The 21,925-nt window shown below is 49.7% G+C and overlaps 1 protein-coding gene across 2 annotated transcripts in view; it reads left to right on the plus strand.

Annotated features, from left to right (window-relative positions):
• LOC112225905 (retinoic acid receptor alpha) overlaps positions 1-21,925 on the plus strand; it is a 214,002-nt gene that overhangs the window by 79,656 nt on the left and 112,421 nt on the right. For both annotated transcript variants that reach the window (XM_042307230.1, XM_042307229.1), the window contains one exon: positions 8,560-9,419. In XM_042307230.1, coding sequence (XP_042163164.1) covers positions 9,233-9,419 — 187 coding nt within the window. In that variant the 5' untranslated portion in view covers positions 8,560-9,232. The remainder of the gene's footprint in view (positions 1-8,559; positions 9,420-21,925) is intronic.

Below are 21,925 nucleotides of genomic sequence, written 5' to 3' on the forward strand. Positions count from 1 at the left end.
CTTTCCCAACAATGCAGAGTTCATTCAAAAAATTGTAAATAGATTGTAAATACATTGTAAATTGATTGTATAGATTGTAAAAAAAATTGTACATTTTTGTTTTGCAAAAAAGGAAATAGTAACACAATTAAATAACATTAAGGAGATTACATACAAGGAGATGTGAATTAACGAGGAGGCGGAACACACCTCAATTCAAACTGTTGTTAGAAAATCATTTGAAATTGACAAATTGAAACAGCCTATGGGTAACTCTCTTGTTGCGTAACAATCACAGTTTGGAACAGTGAGAGCATTCTGACGTCACGCCTATGACAAAACGCACGCAAGGGGCTACGGTTAGATGTATTTGCAACTCTCGCGTGAAAAAGGTTAAATAGGCTATTCAACAAGTGTTTTTGTTTCACTCTGTTGAGCCATTTTGTGTTTGCCGCAATATAATGAAATGACTGTTAGGACTATAGGGCTGCTCGCAGTGAAACCATGAAAAGGAAAAACCAAGGAGGGCGAGATGCAAAATGTAATTGAATGCCGCAACATCATAACCTGTTCTTATTTTCCATATGAACAATGACTTGACTTAGGCCTACTTTTGATATTACCCTAATAAAGTTAAGACACTTTTGTGAAGGTGCGGTATGGGTATTAGGATTAGCTATGCAGGCCAGTAAAGGCAAAATGTACGAATTAGCCTCCTTCTGTACGTCAATATTTGTACAGCGGTAGTAGCCTATCTGACAAGTATAAAGCAATGCGTGTCGGGAACATAGCTCTGTCTTTTTCTCTGTCACTCTAGGACTAGGCCGAATCTTCTCTTCCATTTGACATTTTAAACATTTAATATCATACAGTGGACGACTAGGCATATGCCTGGCTGCATTTAGCTCTCAAATCTCCGACAGCTGAACCACGAGGTGGACAATTATTGTTTTTAAGGAAAATAAAAACAAATAAAAAATATATATTTTTAAAAGGGTCCAAAAAGTTGAAGACCTCTACTCTGACTTATTGGATGTGAGTTAGTGGCATATGGTCACTACTGACATCTGACTGGCTGTGAGTTAATGCTCACTGATGACTGTAGCGGCTGCTATTAGAGGTGAGGAGTGTGTCAGTACTGGCTATTAGTTACCTTTTTTTCGGCTTACAGTGTTTTAGTGCTAAAGACTCGCGCAGGAACATGCAAACACGAGCACACAGATACGCACGCACGCACCAAGCCATTGAGTTTAGTTAGTATGGAATGAAGATGATCGGGGTTAGGACTGAAGAAGTGCACTTTATTTCCCCTAACCCTGGGCCAATTGTGCGCCGCCCCATGGTCTCCCGGTCGGCTGCGACAGAGTCTGGACTCGAACCAGGATCTCTAGTGGCACAGAAAGCACTGTGCCTTAGACCCCTGAGCCACTCGGGAGGCCATGAGAGGAAGGAGATTTCACAATGTGGAGTTAGAAATGAAGTCCTTGCACTTATGTCTCACTCACCTGATGGTCACATTATCTTTTTCTTCTTGTTATTTTTGGTTGTTGTTGTTGTATTTATTAAGGTCGGAAGAGGAGACAGGAAAGGTAGAAGAGATTGCGAGGAAGAAGGGTCAGATTTGAACCCATGCCGACTCTGGTATGTGTGCCGGGTTCATAGCACTAAGGGCAGCGCGGGTAACCGCCGGACCACACAGGCCACATAATTCTTATGACTGAACAAGGGCATTGAGGATGGAGGTTTTCAGACATACTGTACATACCGGTACACACTGTGATCCTTTGCATAGTGTGTCAGCTGCCACACAGCTTTCCCCTGACACACGTTAGCATGCTATAGATGATACATTACGTGTATGGTCAGTTACATTTCTCTCAAAGGGAGCCTGTGATGTTTGATCCATTCAAATAGTGTGTGTGTTAGAGGTTGACACGGGAGTGAAAATTCATTCCAGTCCCGTATAGTCCGGTCAAATCCCCCCCCCGTACTGTCCTTGATCCCGATAACAGTTCTGTAACCCCAGAACATTCCTGTTCATCCAGATAAAAATCACTCTGGTTCCGTGCAAATTTTTAGGCGCAGGAATCAGAAATAACTTCCTTGAGTTAACTTCTCACCTGTCCGTCCCCACTCTGCGCGGGAGTAGCCATAGCAACTGCTCCGTTTTGCCTGCTGCTCAGCGCTCACGAGACAGTCGCCTGCATCGTGCACACCGCTGATAACCACATTACCACATTTTGGCATTGAAGGCAGCCCTTCTAGTGACCCAGAGTCGGATGAATTTTTGGACATGTGCAAATGTGTATATCTCTGCGTGCATCTGAGGTAAAGTAGTGACTGGCTACAACTGGAGCAAGGTGCGAGAGAGCGCCGACGGACGGGGGAGGGGGATCATTTATTTGTATTAAGGAAACTCTTTTAGGCCTACTGCCAGTTCCTGTGGAATGTTAATCCTGTCCTGTCCCGAATTTGACTCTAGAACTTCATTCCCATTCCTGCCGGAATCCAGCGGGCCCCACTAGACCCGCAGGAGTCTTGTTCCTGTGTCAATCTCTAGTGTGTGCGTGTGTTTTGCAGTGTGTGAGTGGTTTGCATATACAGTGGGGTCTGAAATGATTGACACCCTTGATAAAGATGCGCAGAAATGACTGTATAAAACACATCGTTCAAATACTGAGCTATTTTGTATGCTCAAAAAGCAAGTACTACTTTTTTTCCCCTGAAAGATCAGGGTCAAACTGATTGACACCCCTGTTTTCAACACCTTTCAATACCTCACCTTGCGAGGATCATGGCACTGAGCCTTTTTCTCGAATGTTTTACGAGTTCATCCAAACAGAATCCTTTCAGATCCTTTGTCTGCACTTACTGTATGGACTTGGATTCAAAGCACAGGCTTTTCAAAGGATTTTAAGTCCGGAGACCGAGATGGCCAAAGAGCTCTATTTTCATGTCATCCTGTAAATGCAAACAACATTGGCAGTTGGATTGGAACCGGTGTTTTGGTTAGATAACAACATGAAAATAGAGCTCTTTGGTTACGAACACCGGTGGTGGGTTTGGCATCGAAACGAGAATGCATAAGCAGAAAAGAACCCCATACATACTGTAAAATATGGTGGTGGGCCTTTGATATTATGGGATTATTTTCCTTCCACTGGTCCTGGGGCCTTTTATTAAGGTCAACAACATTAAGAACTTTCCCCAGTACCAGTATTTTAGCCAAATACCTGTTTGTCTCTGACAGGAGGTTGACACTTGGCAGGCAGTGGATCTTCCAGCAAGACGATTCACCCCAAACACACATCAAAATCCACAAAGAAATGGTTGAATGGCCACAAGATCAACGTTTTGCAATGGCATCTCGTTCTCCGGACTTGATACCCATTGAAAACCTGTGGATTGAATTGAGGAAAAGGATAGGAGGGCAGTCCATAAGCGCAGACAAAGGATTTCATTTCATTTTTTACATTTATTTCACCTTTATTTAACCAGGTAGGCCAGTTGAGAACAAGTTCTCATTTACAACTGCTACCTGGCCAAGATAAAGCAAAGCAGTGAGACACAAACAACAACAACACAGAGTTACACATGGATGAACAAATGTCAATAACACAATAGAAAAGTCTATATACAGTGTGTGCAAGGGAGGTTAGGATAAGGGAGGTAAAGGCAATAAATAGGCCGTAGTGGCAAAGTAATTACAATTTAGCAATTAAACACTGGAGTGATAGATGTGCAGAAGATGAATGAGCAAGTAGAGATACTGGGGTGCAAAGGAGCAAAAAATAATAACAATATGGGGATGAGGTAGTTGGATGGGCTATTTACGGATGGGCTACATACAGGTACAATGATCTGTAAGCTGCTCTGACAGCTGATTGCTTAAAGTTAGTGAGGGAGATATGAATCTCCAGCTTCAGTGATTTTTGCAATTCGTTCCAGTCATTGGCAGCAGAGAACTGGAAGGAAAGGTGGCCAAAGGAGGAATTGACTTTGGGGATGACCAGTGAAATATGCCTGCTGGAGGTAAGATCCATCCCTTTTTTTTTTAAACTCAGTGCCGTTATCCTTGCAAGGTGAGATACTGAAAACATGGGAGTCACTAATTTTGACCCCTAACTTTGTATTAGGGGTCAAAAAAATGTATTACTTGTTAAGGAAAATCTATTTCTTTGAGTAATTGTTAGTACAAAATAATTGAATTTCCTAATTTTATTGAGCACACAATAGCTCACTATTTGAATTATTTGATACATATTCTCATCTTTATCAAGTGTGTCACCCCACTGTATGTGTGAGTAGGTGCCTGCACAGGCATGTGTCTGGGTTAACACATACAGTTGAAGTCAGAAGTTTACATACACTTTAGCCAAATACATTTAAACTCAGTTTTTCACAATTCCTGACATTTAATCCCAGTAACAATTCCCTGTCTTAGGTCAGTTAGGATCACCACTTTTTATTTTAAGTAGAGAGAATGATTGATTTATTTCAACTTTTATTTCTTTCATCACATTCCCAGTGGGTCAGAAGTTTACATACACTCAATTAGTATTTGGTAGCATTGCCTTTTTAAATAGTTTAACTTGGGTCAAATGTTTCGGGTAGCCTTCCACAAGCTTCCCACAATAAGTTGGTTGAACTTTGGCCCATTCCTCCTGACAGAGCTGGTGTAACTGAGTCAGGTTTGTAGGCCTCCTTGCTCGCACACGCTTTTTCAGTTATGCCCACACATTTTCTATAGGATTGAGGTCAGGGCTTTGTGATGGCCACTCCAATACCTTGACTTTGTCGTCCTTAAGCCATTTTGCCACAACTTTGGAAGTATGCTTGGGGTCATGTCCATTTGGAAGACCCATTTGCGACCAAGCTTTTTGCAAGCCTCCCTTTTTCCTCCAAACATAACGATGGTCATTATGGCCAAACAGTTCTATTTTTGTTTTATCAGACCAGAGGATGTTTCTCCAAAAAGTACAATCTTTGTCCCCATGTGCAGTTACAAAACGTAGTCTGACTTGTTTATGGCGGTTTAGGAGCAGTGGCTTCTTCCTTGCTGAGTGGCCTTTCAGGTTAAGTCGATATAGGACTCGTTTTACTGTGGATATAGATAATTTTGTACCTGTTTCCTCCAGCATCTTCACAAGGTCCTTTGCTGTTGTTCTGGGATTGATTTGCACTTTTCGCACCAAAGTACTTTCATCTCTAGGAGCGGTATGACGGCTCTGTGTGCTCCCATGGTGTTTATACTTGCGTACAGATAAATATGGTACCTTCAGGCGTTTGGAAATTGCTCCAAGGATGAACCAGACTTGTGGAGGTCTACAATTCTTTTTCTGAGCTCTTGGTTGAGTTCTTTTGATTTTCACATGATGTCAAGCAAAGAGGCACTGAGTTTGAAGGTAGGCCTTGAAATACATCCACAGATACACCTCGAATTGATCAAATGATGTCAATTAGCCTATCAGAAGCTTCTAAAGCCATGACATCATTTTCTGGATTTTTCCAAGCTGTTTAAAGACACAGTCAACTTAGTGTATGTAAACTTTTGACCAACTGGAATTGTGCTACAGTGAATTATAAGTGAAATAATCTGTCTGTAAACAATTGTTGGAAAAATTACTTCTGTCATGCACAACGTGGATGTCCTAACCGACTTGCCAAAACTATAGTTTGTTAACAAGAAATTTGTGGAGTGGTTGAAAAATGAGTTTTAATGACTCCAAGCTAAGTGGATGTAAACTTCTGACTTCAACTGTAGATGCATGTCCCTGGTGTGTTGTCCAACATGTACATTCATGCTTATATGAGAGAATGAATGAGTCCGATACATATTTGACATGTTTACATCCAGTGTTTAATTTTCCGTTTGTTTCCCGATAATTCTACGTATTATCAGGAATAGGCACGCCTTCTTTTCCTCTCTCAGTATAGCTGTCTCTTTTCTCTCTCTCTCCTTTCTTTCTCTCTCAGTATAGCTGTCTCTTTTCTCTCTCTCCTTTCTTTCTCTCTCAGTATAGCTGTCTCTTTTCTCTCTCTCTCCTTTCTCTCTCAGTATAGCTCTCTTTTCTCTCTCTCTCCTTTCTTTCTCTCTCAGTATAGCTGTCTCTTTTCTCTCTCTCTCCTTTCTCTCTCAGTATAGCTGTCTCTTTTCTCTCTCTCTCTTCTTTCTCTCTCAGTATAGCTGTCTCTTTTCTCTCTCTCTCCTTTCTTTCTCTCTCAGTATAGCTCTCTTTTCTCTCTCTCTCCTTTCTTTCTCTCTCAGTATAGCTGTCTCTTTTCTCTCTCTCTCTCTTTCTCTCTCTCAGTATAGCTGTCTCTTTTCTCTCTCTCTCCTTTCTTTCTCTCTCAGTATAGCTCTCTTTTCTCTCTCTCTCCTTTCTTTCTCTCTCAGTATAGCTGTCTCTTTTCTCTCTCTCCTTTCTTTCTCTCTCAGTATAGCTGTCTCTTTTCTCTCTCTCTCCTTTCTTTCTCTCTCAGTATAGCTCTCTTTTCTCTCTCTCTCCTTTCTTTCTCTCTCAGTATAGCTGTCTCTTTTCTCTCTCTCTCCTTTCTTTCTCTCTCAGTATAGCTCTCTTTTCTCTCTCTCTCTCCTTTCTTTCTCTCTCAGTATAGCTGTCTCTTTTCTCTCTCTCTCCTTTCTTTCTCTCTCAGTATAGCTGTCTCTTTTCTCTCTCTCTCCTTTCTTTCTCTCTCAGTATAGCTCTCTTTTCTCTCTCTCTCTCCTTTCTTTCTCTCTCAGTATAGCTGTCTCTTTTCTCTCTCTCCTTTCTCTCTCTCAATAAAGCTGTCTCTGTTTTGTCTCTCTCTTCTCTCACACACTGATACAAATCCACCGATACACACACACACACACACACACACACACACACACACACACACACACGCACGCACGCACACACTGATGCACTGGTATAGACACAAGCCCCATGATTCAATGAATGAGTGTATGGCTATGTAAAGGGGACCTGTGGGGTGTAACCTACTTAGTAGAGCGTTTTTCATAATGTATGAGCGAGATGGAAAGCGGCGAGCGCCGACGAGGCATCTTCATCCGCTTCCTCTCGCTTTGATCTAGCCCCCCACCCACCCACCCGCTCCCTGTCTCTCTTTCCCCCTTTCTCGCCATCACTCTCTCTCTCCCTCTGTATCATTTGAAAGTGTTCTACCCAGTGCATTGTGCTAAAGCTCAGGGTAGAGCCCGCTCTAGCTCATATTCCCAGGTGGGATCTGTGAGCGGCACGACGGATGTAGCCAGGCCTTTATGCATGTTACTCCTTCTCAAGAATGGACGGATGGGTGGGTTGGTATATGGATGGAGGGGTGAATGGATGTATTTGAATCATTTCAGCACGACAGCCATATGTACCAAATACAGGATCTGCTTGAAAGTAATGCGTGGTCTGAATCCACTACGCCTTGTTCTGTTCCTGTAAGGGTACTTCATCATGTTTTAGAGGTTTGATAATAATGCTCTGGTGCACTGATCACAGTCTTGTTCTCATCCCAGACCTTCACTGAGTCTCTCTAAAAGGCCTCTTCATCTCTCCTCCTCCTCGCCTCTCGCCCTTCTAACACAAACATGTCTGAAAGCCCAGTGGTGTCTGGCTGTTTTACGACGGGGGCCTAGCCGACCTCTGTGTGTGTGTGTGTGTCTGTGTGTGTGTGTGGGCCGACTTCACAACGGGGAGGGGGGCTAGCGGCGGTGGAGCACTATGCAGGAGATCACACATGCACACGCAAACACGCACGCACACACACCCCTGTCGGCGGAGGGCTTCACAAGGTGAGGGCCAGCACTTTGTGGGAGATCTAGAAAAGTCCCCTGACCCTGTAAAAACGGGCCCTCGTGCACCCAACACCCTCCTCGCTGGGGCCAGGGCAGAAGAAATGCCTCTCAGACGGCTACAGACATGACAGACCGGGAGGGAGAAAAAGGCACTCAAATGATGTTTTCAACGTTCAGACAGTTCCGGTCCAGACTCAGAACAGTAAAAGGTTCACTCTTTTGGCATGTCAATGTCAGATGGGTGAAAGAGATGGAAGCAAAGCTGTCAGTTGTGAACTGCAACTACAGTGCAAAGGAGTGGATGGTCTTACAGACATTATAGCTAGTTGCTACGGTGCGTAGCAAAGCAAGGGGTTTTGGGTTTATATAAGGCACGTTGTACAACATCAGCATTGAAAGGCAGAACTAGGTTACTCTTCCCTCCCGCCCTCCCTCTCTTGGAAGGTTGCGTAAGCTCGTCTCCTGTTTATTGAGGAGCATAGAGAGAGGTTCAGACGGATTCCGTTAATGAGCCTCAGCATCTCTGATGATGATTCACCCCACAACCTGGGGGGGGCTAACTAGAGAGAACCCGGGCTCTGTTTTTCCCACGCTGTCTATGTAGAGATGAGCCCTGGCAAAAAAATCAACGCCACCCCACTGAATATGCATTTGCACCCCCGTCTCTCTGCCTCTGAATATGCGCCAGTGAGTGTATCTCTATCTAACCCTTGCCTCTGTTTCTCGCTGTCTCTCTCTCTCTCTGTCTGTCTGTCTCTCTCTCCGTCTGTCTGTCTCTGTTTCTGAAGGAGGAAGGTTGCCAGTCCGCTACAGGTGCGTTGCCGAGACTGAAAGTGAGTCTACCACAGCGATTAGGGTCTGACCTGGGGCAAACCGGGCTACGGTGAGAACTAAAACCAGACGTCGTCATAACGATCCTCCTCCTCCACTCCGTCGTGTTGTTGTATGATCTCTGCTGAGTCACTGGAGAGAGAGAGAGAGAGAGAGAGAGAGAGAAGCTGTTATCATCCCATCCTCCCAAGGCCTGAGAAGTCTATCCAATCCTGGACAAGGGGTCTGGAGTCCATTGGTGCCAGATGATTCTGCCTAGCGACCTCCCTTAGTATTTATGTAATTGGGTGTTTCATTCATGGTATAAAAGCTTAGTGGCCTAGTCTACCTCTATCTATCTCAGCGGGACGCTCTTCACAACAAGGCAGAGGACCAGCCTTTTGGAAGAGAATAGCCTATAAGTTTCTCTGAAGTGTCCACCTGGAACATCAGCGTAACCGAGCAGCTCCATTTCACACACCTACACAAATCCCTGTTGTTGTCCACCGTCACCCACCACCACCCACCTCTTCTTAATTCATTGGATTACATCGTCACCGGCGGTTGAGGTTGGGGGGGATGTAGACCGACATCGCCACGGATACCTACAGGAGACTCTTTGGACTCGGCTCAAGGTCCGCCGAGCAGAACATGGCGGGCAAGGGTAACCCCCGCCACCCCCCGGGGGGGCCAGGGAGTGCGGGGGGCCCCACTGTCTCTGTGGGGGGATTCCCCATGCCTCACTACTCCTACTTCTTCCCCCACATGCTGGGGGGGCTGTCCCCTCCCACCCTCTCCGGACTGCCTGTCAACGGATACAGCACCCCGTCGCCAGCCAGTAAGTACCCAATCTCATTCTGTTGGTGTATGTTGACATTAGTGAGTGATTAGAAAGGTTGTCAGGTACTGCTGATTGGCGTTTGGTTGGTTGGTTGATGCCTTTTGGCCCAATGACTGACTTGATCCATCTTATATTTGTACCAAAAATCAGCTTTTGAAGTTTGACAAAGTTAGATCAATTTGGGGGGGAGTAAAAAACACACAAGTTTTAACTTGGCTGCTTTAACTTTCCAGCGTCTCCTGTGTTACGTACATATGGCTGTGATGCTGTATGACTTAATCAGATCAAAGTGGAGTGGAGTCTATATAGAACTGAGAACCGATATAGAACTGATGTGTAAAAGGTCTATTACACCAATTACATAGAACTGACCACATTATGGTTTGGTTGGTGTGGAACATAGCCTTGACTAGTTGCTCCTGGCAATCTGGATCCCGGCCAGTTGTCATGCGGCGATGTGTGGAACTGAGGGAGCGGATTGGTCTGATCTCAATGAGGCAGCTCGAATAACCAACAGAATGTTCCTTGGCACAGTGCCTCAGGAGGTGTGTGTCCTGGCTTGAACTGGCGGGTGGGCGCTCTCTCTGTGTGTACATGCGTTAATGAAGGAACTGTGTGTCTGTCTGATTTTGTGAAAATAAGGTGTTGTTCTGACTGTAGCAGGACTCTTGAAGCAGTTGTGATGGTAGTTTTTTAAAGTTGTTTAATTTTTTATTTCACCTTTATTTAACTAGGCAAGTCAGTTAAGAACAAATTCTGATTTTCAATGACGGCCTAGGAACAGTGGGTTAACTGCCTTGTTCAGGGGAAGAACGACAGATTTTTACCTCGTCAGCTCGGGGATTCAATCTAGCAACCTTTCGGTTACTGGCCCAACGCTCTAACCACTAGGCTACCTGCCCCCCCCCCACCTGGAGTAAGGGAATATTGACAGGTAGGTGGATGTGATATGGGACCACCCATCCATTCTACAAATATTAATTGATAAAGGTCTCATATATCAACGTTAACGTTAATATTCATTAAGCAAGTATAGTGTAGGTCCATCACTGCCACAGTACCCATTCTACCAATAAACTGCCCAATCACAGCCAAGCTTACATCCGCTCATGCCTTGCTGGGTGGCATCCTGGCCCCCTCTCCTTTCCTCTTCCTCTCCTCCCTCTCTTCCCATGTCTGTATGGGGAAAGCAGCTAATCTCTCTGTCCCTCCACCCGCCATGTCCCACCCCTTGTGGCTTCCATTCCCCAGATCCAGGCTGGAGCTCAGTCGGCAGGCTGCCACAGACAGACACAGACAGACACAGACAGACACAGACAGACACAGACAGACACAGACAGACACAGACAGACACAGACAGACAGAGACAGACAGACAGAGACAGACACAGACAGACAGAGACAGACAGACAGACACAGACAGACACAGACAGACACAGACAGACAGACAGACAGACACAGACAGACAGACAGAGACAGACACAGACAGACAGACAGACAGACAGACAGACAGACAGACAGACAGACAGACAGACAGACAGACAGACAGACAGACAGACAGACAGACAGACAGACAGACAGACAGACAGACAGACAGACAGACAGACAGCAGAGCCTAGAGTACAACAGCCTCTCAGAGCTGAGGGGCTCCCTGCTTTCCTGTGTGTGTGTGCAGAGATGGAGTGTGTTCTTCTGCCTGTCTGGCTGGCTGATGAGCGTGCTCCTCTCTTGGTGCTGAGAGACTAATCCATAGCTCCTGCATAGTGTTAGCTGACGAACAGCCCTCCCTCGCTGCCAGGGGCTAATTATTACACAGCCCCCCGCCACGCTAGGAGATGGCCTGGGTGAGCTGTCATGCGGGACGGGGACTCTCCGGAGATGAGAGGAGCTGGTGGGGGATGGGGGACGACGACTGCGATATACACAGCCCACATGCTGTGTTTGAGGAAGCACTGAGGGGGAGAGGGGGTGAGAAGCAGCAGTGACATGTCCTACATAGAGACGTGCATTATCATTTGAAGAGGTAGCATGAGGCAAAGCTGTGTGTGTGAGTGAGTGAGAAGATGGAGTAAGTTAAAAAATATATATATACATGTTACCTTTTATTTATCCAGGTAGGCTAGTTCCGAACAAGTTCTCATTTACAACTGCGACCTGGCCAAGATAAAGCAAAGCAGTGCGACACAGTGCGACACATGGAATAAACAAACGTACAGTCAATAACACTACATACAGTGTGTGCAAATGGCGTGCAAATGGCGTAAGAAGGTAAGGCAATAAATAGGCCACAGTAGCGAAGTAATTACAATTTAGCAAATTAACACTGGAGTGATTGATGTGCAGATGATGATGTGCAAGTAGAAATACTGGTGTGCAAAAAAGTAAATAAAAACAATATGAGGATGATGTAGGTAGATTGGATGGGATATTTACAGATGGGCTATGTACAGCTGCAGTGATCGTTTAGCTGCTCAGATAGCTGATGCTTAAAGTTAGCGAGGGAATAATATATCGCTAACTTCAGGGATTTTTGCAATTCTGGAAGGAAAGGCGGCCAAAGGAGGTGTTGGCTTTGGGGATGACCAGTGAGATATACCTGCTGGAGCGTGTACTGTGGGTGGGTGTTGCAATGGTGACCAGTGAGCTGAGATAAGGCGGGGCTTTACCTAGCAGAGACTTATAGATGACCTGGAGCCAGTGGGTTTGGCGACAAATATGTAGCGAGGGCCAGCCAACAAGAGCATGCAGGTTGCAGTGGTGGGTGGTATATGGGGCTTTGGTGACAAAACAGATGGCACTGTGATAGACTGCATCCAGTTTCCTGAGTAGAGTGTTGGAGGCTATTTTGTAAATGACATCGCTGAAGTCGAGGATCGGTAGGATAGTCAGCTTTTCGATGGTATGTTTGGCAGCGTGAGTGAAGGAGGCTTTGTTGCTAAATAGGAAGCCGATTCTAGATTTAATTTTTGGATTGGAGATGTTTAATATGAGTCTGGAAGGAGAGCTAAAGGCTATCAAAACTGGTCGTCTAGTGCGTTGGGGACAGAGAATAAAAGGAGTAGATTTCTGGGCGTGGTAGGATAGATTCAGGGTATAATGTACAGACGGGTATGGTAGGGTGTGGGTACAGTGGAGGTAAACCTAGGCATTGAGTGACGAAAGGAGAGGTTGCATCTCTGGACGCATTAGTTATGCTGGGTGAGGTCATGGCATGTGTAGGAGGTGGGACAAAAGAGGCATCTGAGGCATGTTGAGTGGGACTAGGCTCCGCCGTGAACTAAAACAATGATAACTATCCTAAACAACAGTATTCAAGGCATATTGACATTAGAAAGAGACATAAGGCTAGGCATAAAGCAATCACAGGTGTTGATTGGGAGAACTAGCTAAGACAACAACAGGTAAGACATAACAACAGCTAATCAGCTAAGACAACAACAACAGGTAAAAATGGGGATAAATAGGCAGAGATGGTCAGTTAATTACACACAGGGCCTGAGTTCGAGGCTGGGGCCGACAGATAAACAAACAAAATGTAGTACCATGATTAGTGAACAGTCCAGCAGGCATCAGCTCTGTAGCCACGTGATCATAGGGTCCAGTGAACAGCAATCGACGGAACAGGGAAGCCGTTAGGTAGTCATTACTTCGCTAGCAAGCGGGAGACACAGCGTTAAAAACTAAATAATCATTTGCAGGCCGGGGCTAGTAGAAGCGTCTGCTCCGACGTCCGGCAAAGGCCGGTAGAGGGCACAACTGATGGAATAATGTCGGCAGACCAGTCGTGATGGAACGGCGGGGCTCTGTGTCGACCTTTTAAACCTACCCCCTACTTTTTCGAACATTCTGTTAAAAATCGCGCAACATTTCAGCGTCCTGCTACTCATGCCAGGAATATAGTATATGCATATGATTAGTATGTGTGGATAGAAAACACTCTCACGTTTCTAAAACTGGTTAAATCACGGCTGTGACTATAACAGAGCGTGTGTTTCATCGAAAGGCGCAAGAAAAACTGATCACTGAAAACTGGAAAAAATATCAATGCGCCACTTGCATGTATTGTTTAAGGGACACGAAATTAAATGGGGCCGAGATTGCAAGTCCTACAGCTTCCACACGATGTCGCCAGTCTTGTCAATTGCCTTCCCGTTGTTTCTTGGTCAAACGAGGAAGAGAGACCACTTTCCATCCGGTCTCCGACAGGAAGTTTTGGAAGAGAGATTTCGGAACATGATTTGAAAACGTGGAGCTATTGAATACACATCGCCCCGTGATCAATTTGATAGATTATTAACGTTTACTAATACCTAAAGTTGGATTACAAAAGTATTTCGAAGTGTTTTGTGAAAGTTTATCGTCGACTTTTTTAATTTAAAAAAATGACGTAGCGTTTTGAAATGGTGTTTTTTTCTGAATCACACAGTTTCCATAGATGGATATTTTGGGTATATATGGACCGATTTAATTGAAAAAAAGACCCAATAGTGATGTTTATGGGACATATAGGAGTGCCAACAAAGAAGCTCGTCAAAGGTAATGAATGTTTTTATATTTTATTTCTGCGTTTTGTGTAGCGCCGGCTACGCTAATTATTTTGTTTACGTCGCATTCAGGTATTTTGGGGTGTTGCATGCTATCAGATAATAGCTTCTCATGCTTTCGCCGAAAAGCATTTTAATAATCTGACTTGTTGGCTAGATTCACAACGAGTGTAGCTTTAATTCAGTACCCTGCATGTGTGTTTTAATGAACGTTTGAGTTTTAACGAGTGCTATTAGCATTTGGCGTAGCGCATTTGCATTTGCTGATGGCTAGATGAGACGATTGCGTCTCGGGTGGGCTTAAGAGGGTCCAGGCCAGTTGGCAAAAGAGTTATTGTAGCTGGAGAAATTTAGTTTGCTCGTTGGCAGATGTGCCTGGCTCGCGGCTAACTGGTGCTAGCTTCGGGACAAGGGCGTTAGCCACTATAGCCACTCCGTAGCAGCTAGCTAGCAGCGATGACCTGATGCAAAGTTCCAGAGCTTACGACAAGAATCCGGTGGTGTAGTGGATTCTAGTCGTGTTAGTGAAGAGTCCGGGAGGCATCAGCTGTGTAGCCGAGTGATCATAGGGTTCACTGAGCAGGCCGGGAGATGGTCCGGGCTCAAGGCTAGCTTCGGGGCTGGGCCTCTCGGTGGCAGCTAGCTAGATGCGATGATCAGGAATAATGGTTCAGGGCTTACGGCAAGAATCCGGTGTTGTAGCGGATAAAACAGACCGATATGCTCAGGTTGATAACGCGTTGTGCAGGCTGGCAAGTATTATCCATGCTAAAAGCGGCTGGTGTCTGTGCTAGCTACTCTGCGCTTGCTAAATAGCTAGTAGCTAATTAGCTGGTTAGCTTCTGATGGCGTTTCTGGCTATAAGGTCTAAAAATAGCAGATCCGTATCACATTGGGTGAGACGGGTTGCCGGAAGGTATATATAATTTAAAAATGGAAAAAGATTTATAAATATACAGAAAAAGACGGGGAAAAAACAAATTTACACGGGGGAACGACAAACAACGTCTGCACTGCTACGCCATCTTGGAAAGTCTTGGAAAGAATGTTCTTCCCCTTTTTGCCTCCTCTTGACAAGTTGTTGAAAAGACCCTGTCAGTCAAAGCCTCTACTCTGTCCCTAGAAAGTTGGTTCTACGTGCTAATTGTATTTTCCATAGGTATGGAAATATCTCAAATATCACACCCTCTGCATAAACCACACCTAAAACATATTACTCAAGAATATGTGAAATTGTGGACTTACCTCTCAAGCCCTAGCCGCTCCTCCTCATCCTCTTCCTCCTGCCACACCACCCCATACTATCTATTCTAACCTTGACCTGAGTTATGTCATGTACATTGCGCTAAAAGGTATACAATTTCCTGCCAGCATTATTGGTTAAAGCAGGGATTAAGGTCTTATTTCCCAATAAACTGGGATAAAAATCTACAATTCCAGGGACATGCCAGCCGAGCGGAGGTCGTTTTCATCACATCTAACCCCCCCTCTCTCTCTCCTGTTCTGTCTCCCCCTCATAACCGTGGAGATCATCCCCGATTCGCCTCGACAGGGCAAGGAGTGTTAACGCGACCCCGCAAAACACTCCAGGACAAAAACCCACACCTCCTAACCCCCCCCCCCAAAAAACCTCACACCCTCTGCAGTCTGTATAACACCCTCAGCCTCAGGAATGTCAGACTGTTTCCCTCCTGTTTCTCAACTCCCGCTGCCTCCTCTTCACCCCCCCACCATTGCCAGCCCAGCGGGTTATGGCATGCACTTTAAAGTGGGCTAATTGAATGCAAGGGAAGGGCTGGCTGGCTGTGGAGGCTGTGTTCTCCAGGTCCAGACCCCAGTGGGACTGGGGAATGGTTAGCGTGCTAATTACTGATAAGACCTAGCTGATGTGCTCAGGCTGGGATTAGTTGGAGCAGTAAGCAGTAGCAGAGCTGGATCAGCTAGCCCCAGGGTACTCCCTCTTTCGACACAGCTCATCTTCTCTCTCTCTCTCTCTCGCTCTCTCTCTCTCTCTCATCACTCCTACCCTCTTCCACATGGCTCATTATTCTCTCTCTCTCCCTCTCTCTCTTTCATCACCTCTTTCCTTCGACTTATTTTTCCTCACTTCTTTCGTTCTACTCTGTAGTTCTCTGTGATCCCAGTGTAAGGCTCAGCCGGGGGCCAGGTGTAGCGGACGCCACGCAGCTGTGGTGGCGCCAAACGCCCTGTGGTTACTACGGTGGTTCTGTGTTCTCTGAGTGATGTCAGGAGATATGAGCTGTGTGTGTGTGTCTGTCAGATAGGAAGCTGCTAGAGCAACAACAAACACTGCCTGATGCCTCCAGACAGCCCTGTGAGGTTAAACAGGCTTTGTTTTTGAGCCCGTGGTGCTGTTGCCCAACGTGTGATCCACCTTCTAGTCTTTTACTGTCAATGTCAATATGCTTTTGGAACTACAGTGTAGGTGTTTCCCAGAAAGTTTGTTTGAACAAATCCAAGATCTGTTGCGGAGAGACTTTGATCGCAGCCATTAGACTTTTCACTTAGTCATGCAGTGGTGGTCTCTGATGGTGGTGTGACGCCACTGCCGGTACAGCCGACCACACGCGACAGCAGGCGTGAAGTCAGCCAGCTCTGCCTCCCAGAGGGATCTTCCACCACCGTGGTAAAACGGGACCCAGGGGCAGTTGGCTAAGGCCGGGTGGGTGCATCATCTCCACCGTCACCATGGTCCACATGGATGACACTGCACCCCTCCCCCATCAGCGACTGTATACCACCCCAGACGGAGCTTTTATCCCTATTCAGACTGGCAGGCGTTGCGGCGAAGCGCCTTTCTGTACTCAGCTCTCGGTTTATGCTGATCAGCTCTCCCTCCAGTTTTCAAAAGAGGGACTTGTCCCTATAATCCGGGATGGCTCCATTTCCCCATCATCCCCTCCAGAAATAACAGAGTTATATATAGACCACCACATTATTATGCCACAAAGTGTCCCATGTTGAGTACTATAACCCCCCCACACACACACCCACACACCCCCCACATCCACCAGCTTCCTCTCCCCTCAAACACCATCTCCTCTCGCCGTCCCTCCTCTCCTTCCTCCACTGCCACCACACACAGTCTCCTCTCCTTCCTCCACTGCCACCACACACACCGTCCCTCCTCTCGCCGTCCCTCCTCTCGCCGTCCCTCCTCTCGCCGTCTCTCCTCTCGCCGTCTCTCCTCTCGCCGTCTCTCCTCTCCTTCCTCCACTGCCACCACACACCGTCCCTCCTCTCGCCGTCCCTCCTCTCACCGTCCCTCCTCTCGCCGTCTCTCCTCTGCGCCGTCTCTCCTCTCCTTCCTCCACTGCCACACACACACCGTCTCCTCTCACCGTCCCTCCTCTCCTTCCTCCACTGCCACCACACACACATCTCCTCTCGCCGTCCCTCCTCTCCTTCCTCCACTGCCACCACACACACCGTCCCTCCTCTCACCGTCCCTCCTCTCGCCGTCTCTCCTCTCCTTCCTCCACTGCCACCACACACACCGTCTCCTCTCTCCGTCCCTCCTCTCCTTCCTCCACTGCCACCACACACAACGTCCCTCCTCTCACCGTCCCTCCTCTCGCCGTCTCTCCTCTCCTTCCTCCACTGCCACCACACACCGTCTCCTCTCGCCGTCCTTCCTCTCCTTCCTCCACTGCCACCACACACACCGTCTCCTCTCTCCGTCCCTCCTCTCCTTCCTCCACTGCCACCACACACACCATCTCCTCACGCCGTCCCTCCTCTCCTTCCTCCACTGCCACCACACACACCGTCACCTCACGCCGTCCCTCCTCTCCTTCCTCCACTGCCACCACACACACGTCTCCTCTCGCCGTCCCTCCTCTCCTTCCTCCACTGCCACCACACAACTGCCACGTCTCCTCTCGCCGTCTCTCCTCCCCTTCCTCCACTGCCACCACACACACCGTCTCTCCTCTCCACTGCCGTCCCTCCTCTCCTTCCTCCACTGCCACCACACACCGTCCCTCCTCTCGCCGTCCCTCCTCTCGTTCCTCCACTGCCACCACACACATTGTCCCTCCTCTCGCCGTCCCTCCTCTCGCCGTCCCTCCTCTCCTTCCTCCACTGCCACCACACACACGTCTCCTCTCCTTCCTCCACTACCACCACACACACCGTCTCCTCTCGCTGTCCCTCCTCTCCTTCCTCCACTGCCACCACACACACCGTCCCTCCTCTCGCTGTCCCTCCTCTCGTTCCTCCACTGCCACCACACACACACCGTCTCCTCTCGCCGTCCCTCCTCTCCTTCCTCCACTGCCACCACACACACCGTCCCTCCTCTCGCCGTCCCTCCTCTCGTTCCTCCACTGCCACCACACACACACCGTCTCCTCTCGCCGTCCCTCCTCTCCTTCCTCCACTGCCACCACACACAACGTCCCTCCTCTCACCGTCCCTCCTCTCGCTCCACTCTCTCCTCTCCTTCCTCCACTGCCACCACACACCGTCTCCTCTCGCCGTCCTTCCTCTCCTTCCTCCACTGCCACCACACACACCGTCTCCTCTCTCCGTCCCTCCTCTCCTTCCTCCACTGCCACCACACACACATCTCCTCACGCCGTCTCTCCTCTCCTTCCTCCACTGCCACCACACACACCGTCTCCTCTCTCCGTCCCTCCTCTCCTTCCTCCACTGCCACCACACACCCATCTCCTCACGCCGTCCCTCCTCTCCTTCCTCCACTGCCACCACACACACCGTCACCTCACGCCGTCCCTCCTCTCCTTCCTCCACTGCCACCACACACACCGTCTCCTCTCGCCGTCCCTCCTCTCCTTCCTCCACTGCCACCACACAAACGTCTCCTCTCGCCGTCTCTCCTCCCCTTCCTCCACTGCCACCACACACACCGTCTCCTCTCGCCGTCCCTCCTCTCCTTCCTCCACTGCCACCACACACACCATCCCTCCTCTCGCCTTACCACACACCGTCCCTCCTCTCGTTCCTCCACTGCCACCACACACATTGTCCCTCCCTTCCTCCACTGCCGTCCCTCCTCTCCACTGCCACCACACACACCGTCCCTCCTCTCCTTCCTCCACTGCCACCACACACACCATCTCCTCTCGCCGTCCCTCCTCTCCTTCCTCCACTGCCACCACACACACCGTCCCTCCTCTCGCCGTCCCTCCTCTCGTTCCTCCACTGCCACCACACACACCGTCTCCTCTCGCCGTCCCTCCTCTCCTTCCTCCACTGCCACCACACACACCGTCTCCTCTCCTTCCTCCACTACCACCACACACACCGTCTCCTCTCGCCGTCCCTCCTCTCCTTCCTCCACTGCCACCACACACACCGTCTCCTCTCGCCACCCCTCCTCTCCTTCCTCCACTGCCACCACACACACCGTCCCTCCTCTCCCGTCCCTCCTCTCCTTCCTCCACTGCCACCACACAAACGTCTCCTCTCGCCGTCTCTCCTCCTTCCTCCACTGCCACCACACACACACCGTCTCCTCTCGCCGTCCCTCCTCTCCTTCCTCCACTGCCACCACACACACCGTCCCTCCTCTCGCCGTCCCTCCTCTCGTTCCTCCACTGCCACCACACACATTGTCCCTCCTCTCGCCGTCCCTCCTCTCGCCGTCCCTCCTCTCCTTCCTCCACTGCCACCACACACACCATCTCCTCTCACCGTCCCTCCTCTCCTTCCTCCACTGCCACCACACACACCGTCTCCTCTCCTTCCTCCACTGCCACCACACACACCGTCTCCTCTCGCCGTCCCTCCTCTCCTTCCTCCACTGCCACCACACACACCGTCTCCTCACGCCGTCCCTCCTCTCCTTCCTCCACTGCCACCACACACACCGTCACCTCACGCCGTCCCTCCTCTCCTTCCTCCACTGCCACCACACAAACGTCTCCTCTCGCCGTCTCTCCTCCCCTTCCTCCACTGCCACCACACACACCGTCTCCTCTCGCCGTCCCTCCTCTCCTTCCTCCACTGCCACCACACACACCGTCCCTCCTCTCGCCGTCCCTCCTCTCCTTCCTCCACTGCCACCACACACATTGTCCCTCCTCTCGCCGTCCCTCCTCTCCTTCCTCCACTGCCACCACACACACCATCTCCTCTCACCGTCCCTCCTCTCCTTCCTCCACTGCCACCACACACACCGTCTCCTCTCTCCTCCTTCCTCCACTACCACCACACACACCGTCTCCTCTCGCCGTCCCTCCTCTCCTTCCTCCACTGCCACCACACACACCGTCTCCTCTCTCCGTCCCTCCTCTCCTTCCTCCACTGCCACCACACACACCATCTCCTCTCGCCGTCCCTCCTCTCCTTCCTCCACTGCCACCACACACACCATCTCCTCTCGCCGTCCCTCCTCTCCTTCCTCCACTGCCACCACACACACCGTCTCCTCCTCCTTCCTCCACTGCCACCACACACACCATCTCCTCTCGCCGTCCCTCCTCTCCTTCCTCCACTGCCACCACACACACCGTCTCCTCTTGCCGTCTCTCCTCTCCTTCCTCCACTGCCACCACACACACCGTCCCTCCTCTCACCGTCCCTCCTCTCGCCGTCTCTCCTCCTCCTTCCTCCACTGCCACCACACACACCGTCTCCTCTCACCGTCCCTCCTCTCCTTCCTCCACTGCCACCACACACACCGTCTCCTCTCGCCGTCCCTCCTCTCCTTCCTCCACTGCCACCACACACACCGTCTCCTCACGCCGTCCCTCCTCTCCTTCCTCCACTGCCACCACGCACACCGTCTCCTCTCGCCGTCCCTCCTCTCCTTCCTCCACTGCCACCACACACACCGTCCCTCCTCTCACCGTCCCTCCTCTCCTTCCTCCACTGCCACCACACACACCGTCTCCTCTCCTTCCTCCACTGCCACCACCACACACACCGTCTCCTCTCGCCGTCCCTCCTCTCCTTCCTCCACTGCCACCACACACACCGTCTCCTCTCCCTTCCTCCACTGCCACCACACACACCGTCTCCTCTCACCGTCCCTCCTCTCCTTCCTCCACTGCCACCACACACACCGTCTCCTCTCGCCGTCTCTCCTCTCCTTCCTCCACTGCCACCACACACACCGTCTCCTCTCGCCGTCCCTCCTCTCCTTCCTCCACTGCCACCACACACACCGTCTCCTCTCTCCGTCCCTCCTCTCCTTCCTCCACTGCCACCACACACAACGTCCCTCCTCTCACCGTCCCTCCTCTCGCCGTCTCTCCTCTCCTTCCTCCACTGCCACCACACACCGTCTCCTCTCGCCGTCCTTCCTCTCCTTCCTCCACTGCCACCACACACACCGTCTCCTCTCTCCGTCCCTCCTCTCCTTCCTCCACTGCCACCACACACACCATCTCCTCACGCCGTCTCTCCTCTCCTTCCTCCACTGCCACCACACACACCGTCTCCTCTCTCCGTCCCTCCTCTCCTTCCTCCACTGCCACCACACACACCATCTCCTCACGCCGTCCCTCCTCTCCTTCCTCCACTGCCACCACACACACCGTCTCCTCACGCCGTCCCTCCTCTCCTTCCTCCACTGCCACCACACACACCGTCTCCTCTCGCCGTCCCTCCTCTCCTTCCTCCACTGCCACCACACAAACGTCTCCTCTCGCCGTCTCTCCTCCCCTTCCTCCACTGCCACCACACACACCGTCTCCTCTCGCCGTCCCTCCTCTCCTTCCTCCACTGCCACCACACACACACCGTCTCCTCTCCTTCCTCCACTGCCACCACACACACCGTCTCCTCTCGCCGTCCCTCCTCTCCTTCCTCCACTGCCACCACACACACCGTCTCCTCTCGCTGTCCCTCCTCTCCTTCCTCCACTGCCACCACACACACCGTCCCTCCTCTCCTTCCTCCACTGCCACCACACACACCGTCCCTCCTCTCCTTCCTCCACTGTCACCACACACACCCGTCCCTCCTCTCG

Source organism: Oncorhynchus tshawytscha, linkage group LG27 (assembly GCF_018296145.1).
Source record: "Oncorhynchus tshawytscha isolate Ot180627B linkage group LG27, Otsh_v2.0, whole genome shotgun sequence".
Taxonomy (NCBI): Eukaryota; Metazoa; Chordata; class Actinopteri; order Salmoniformes; family Salmonidae; genus Oncorhynchus; species Oncorhynchus tshawytscha.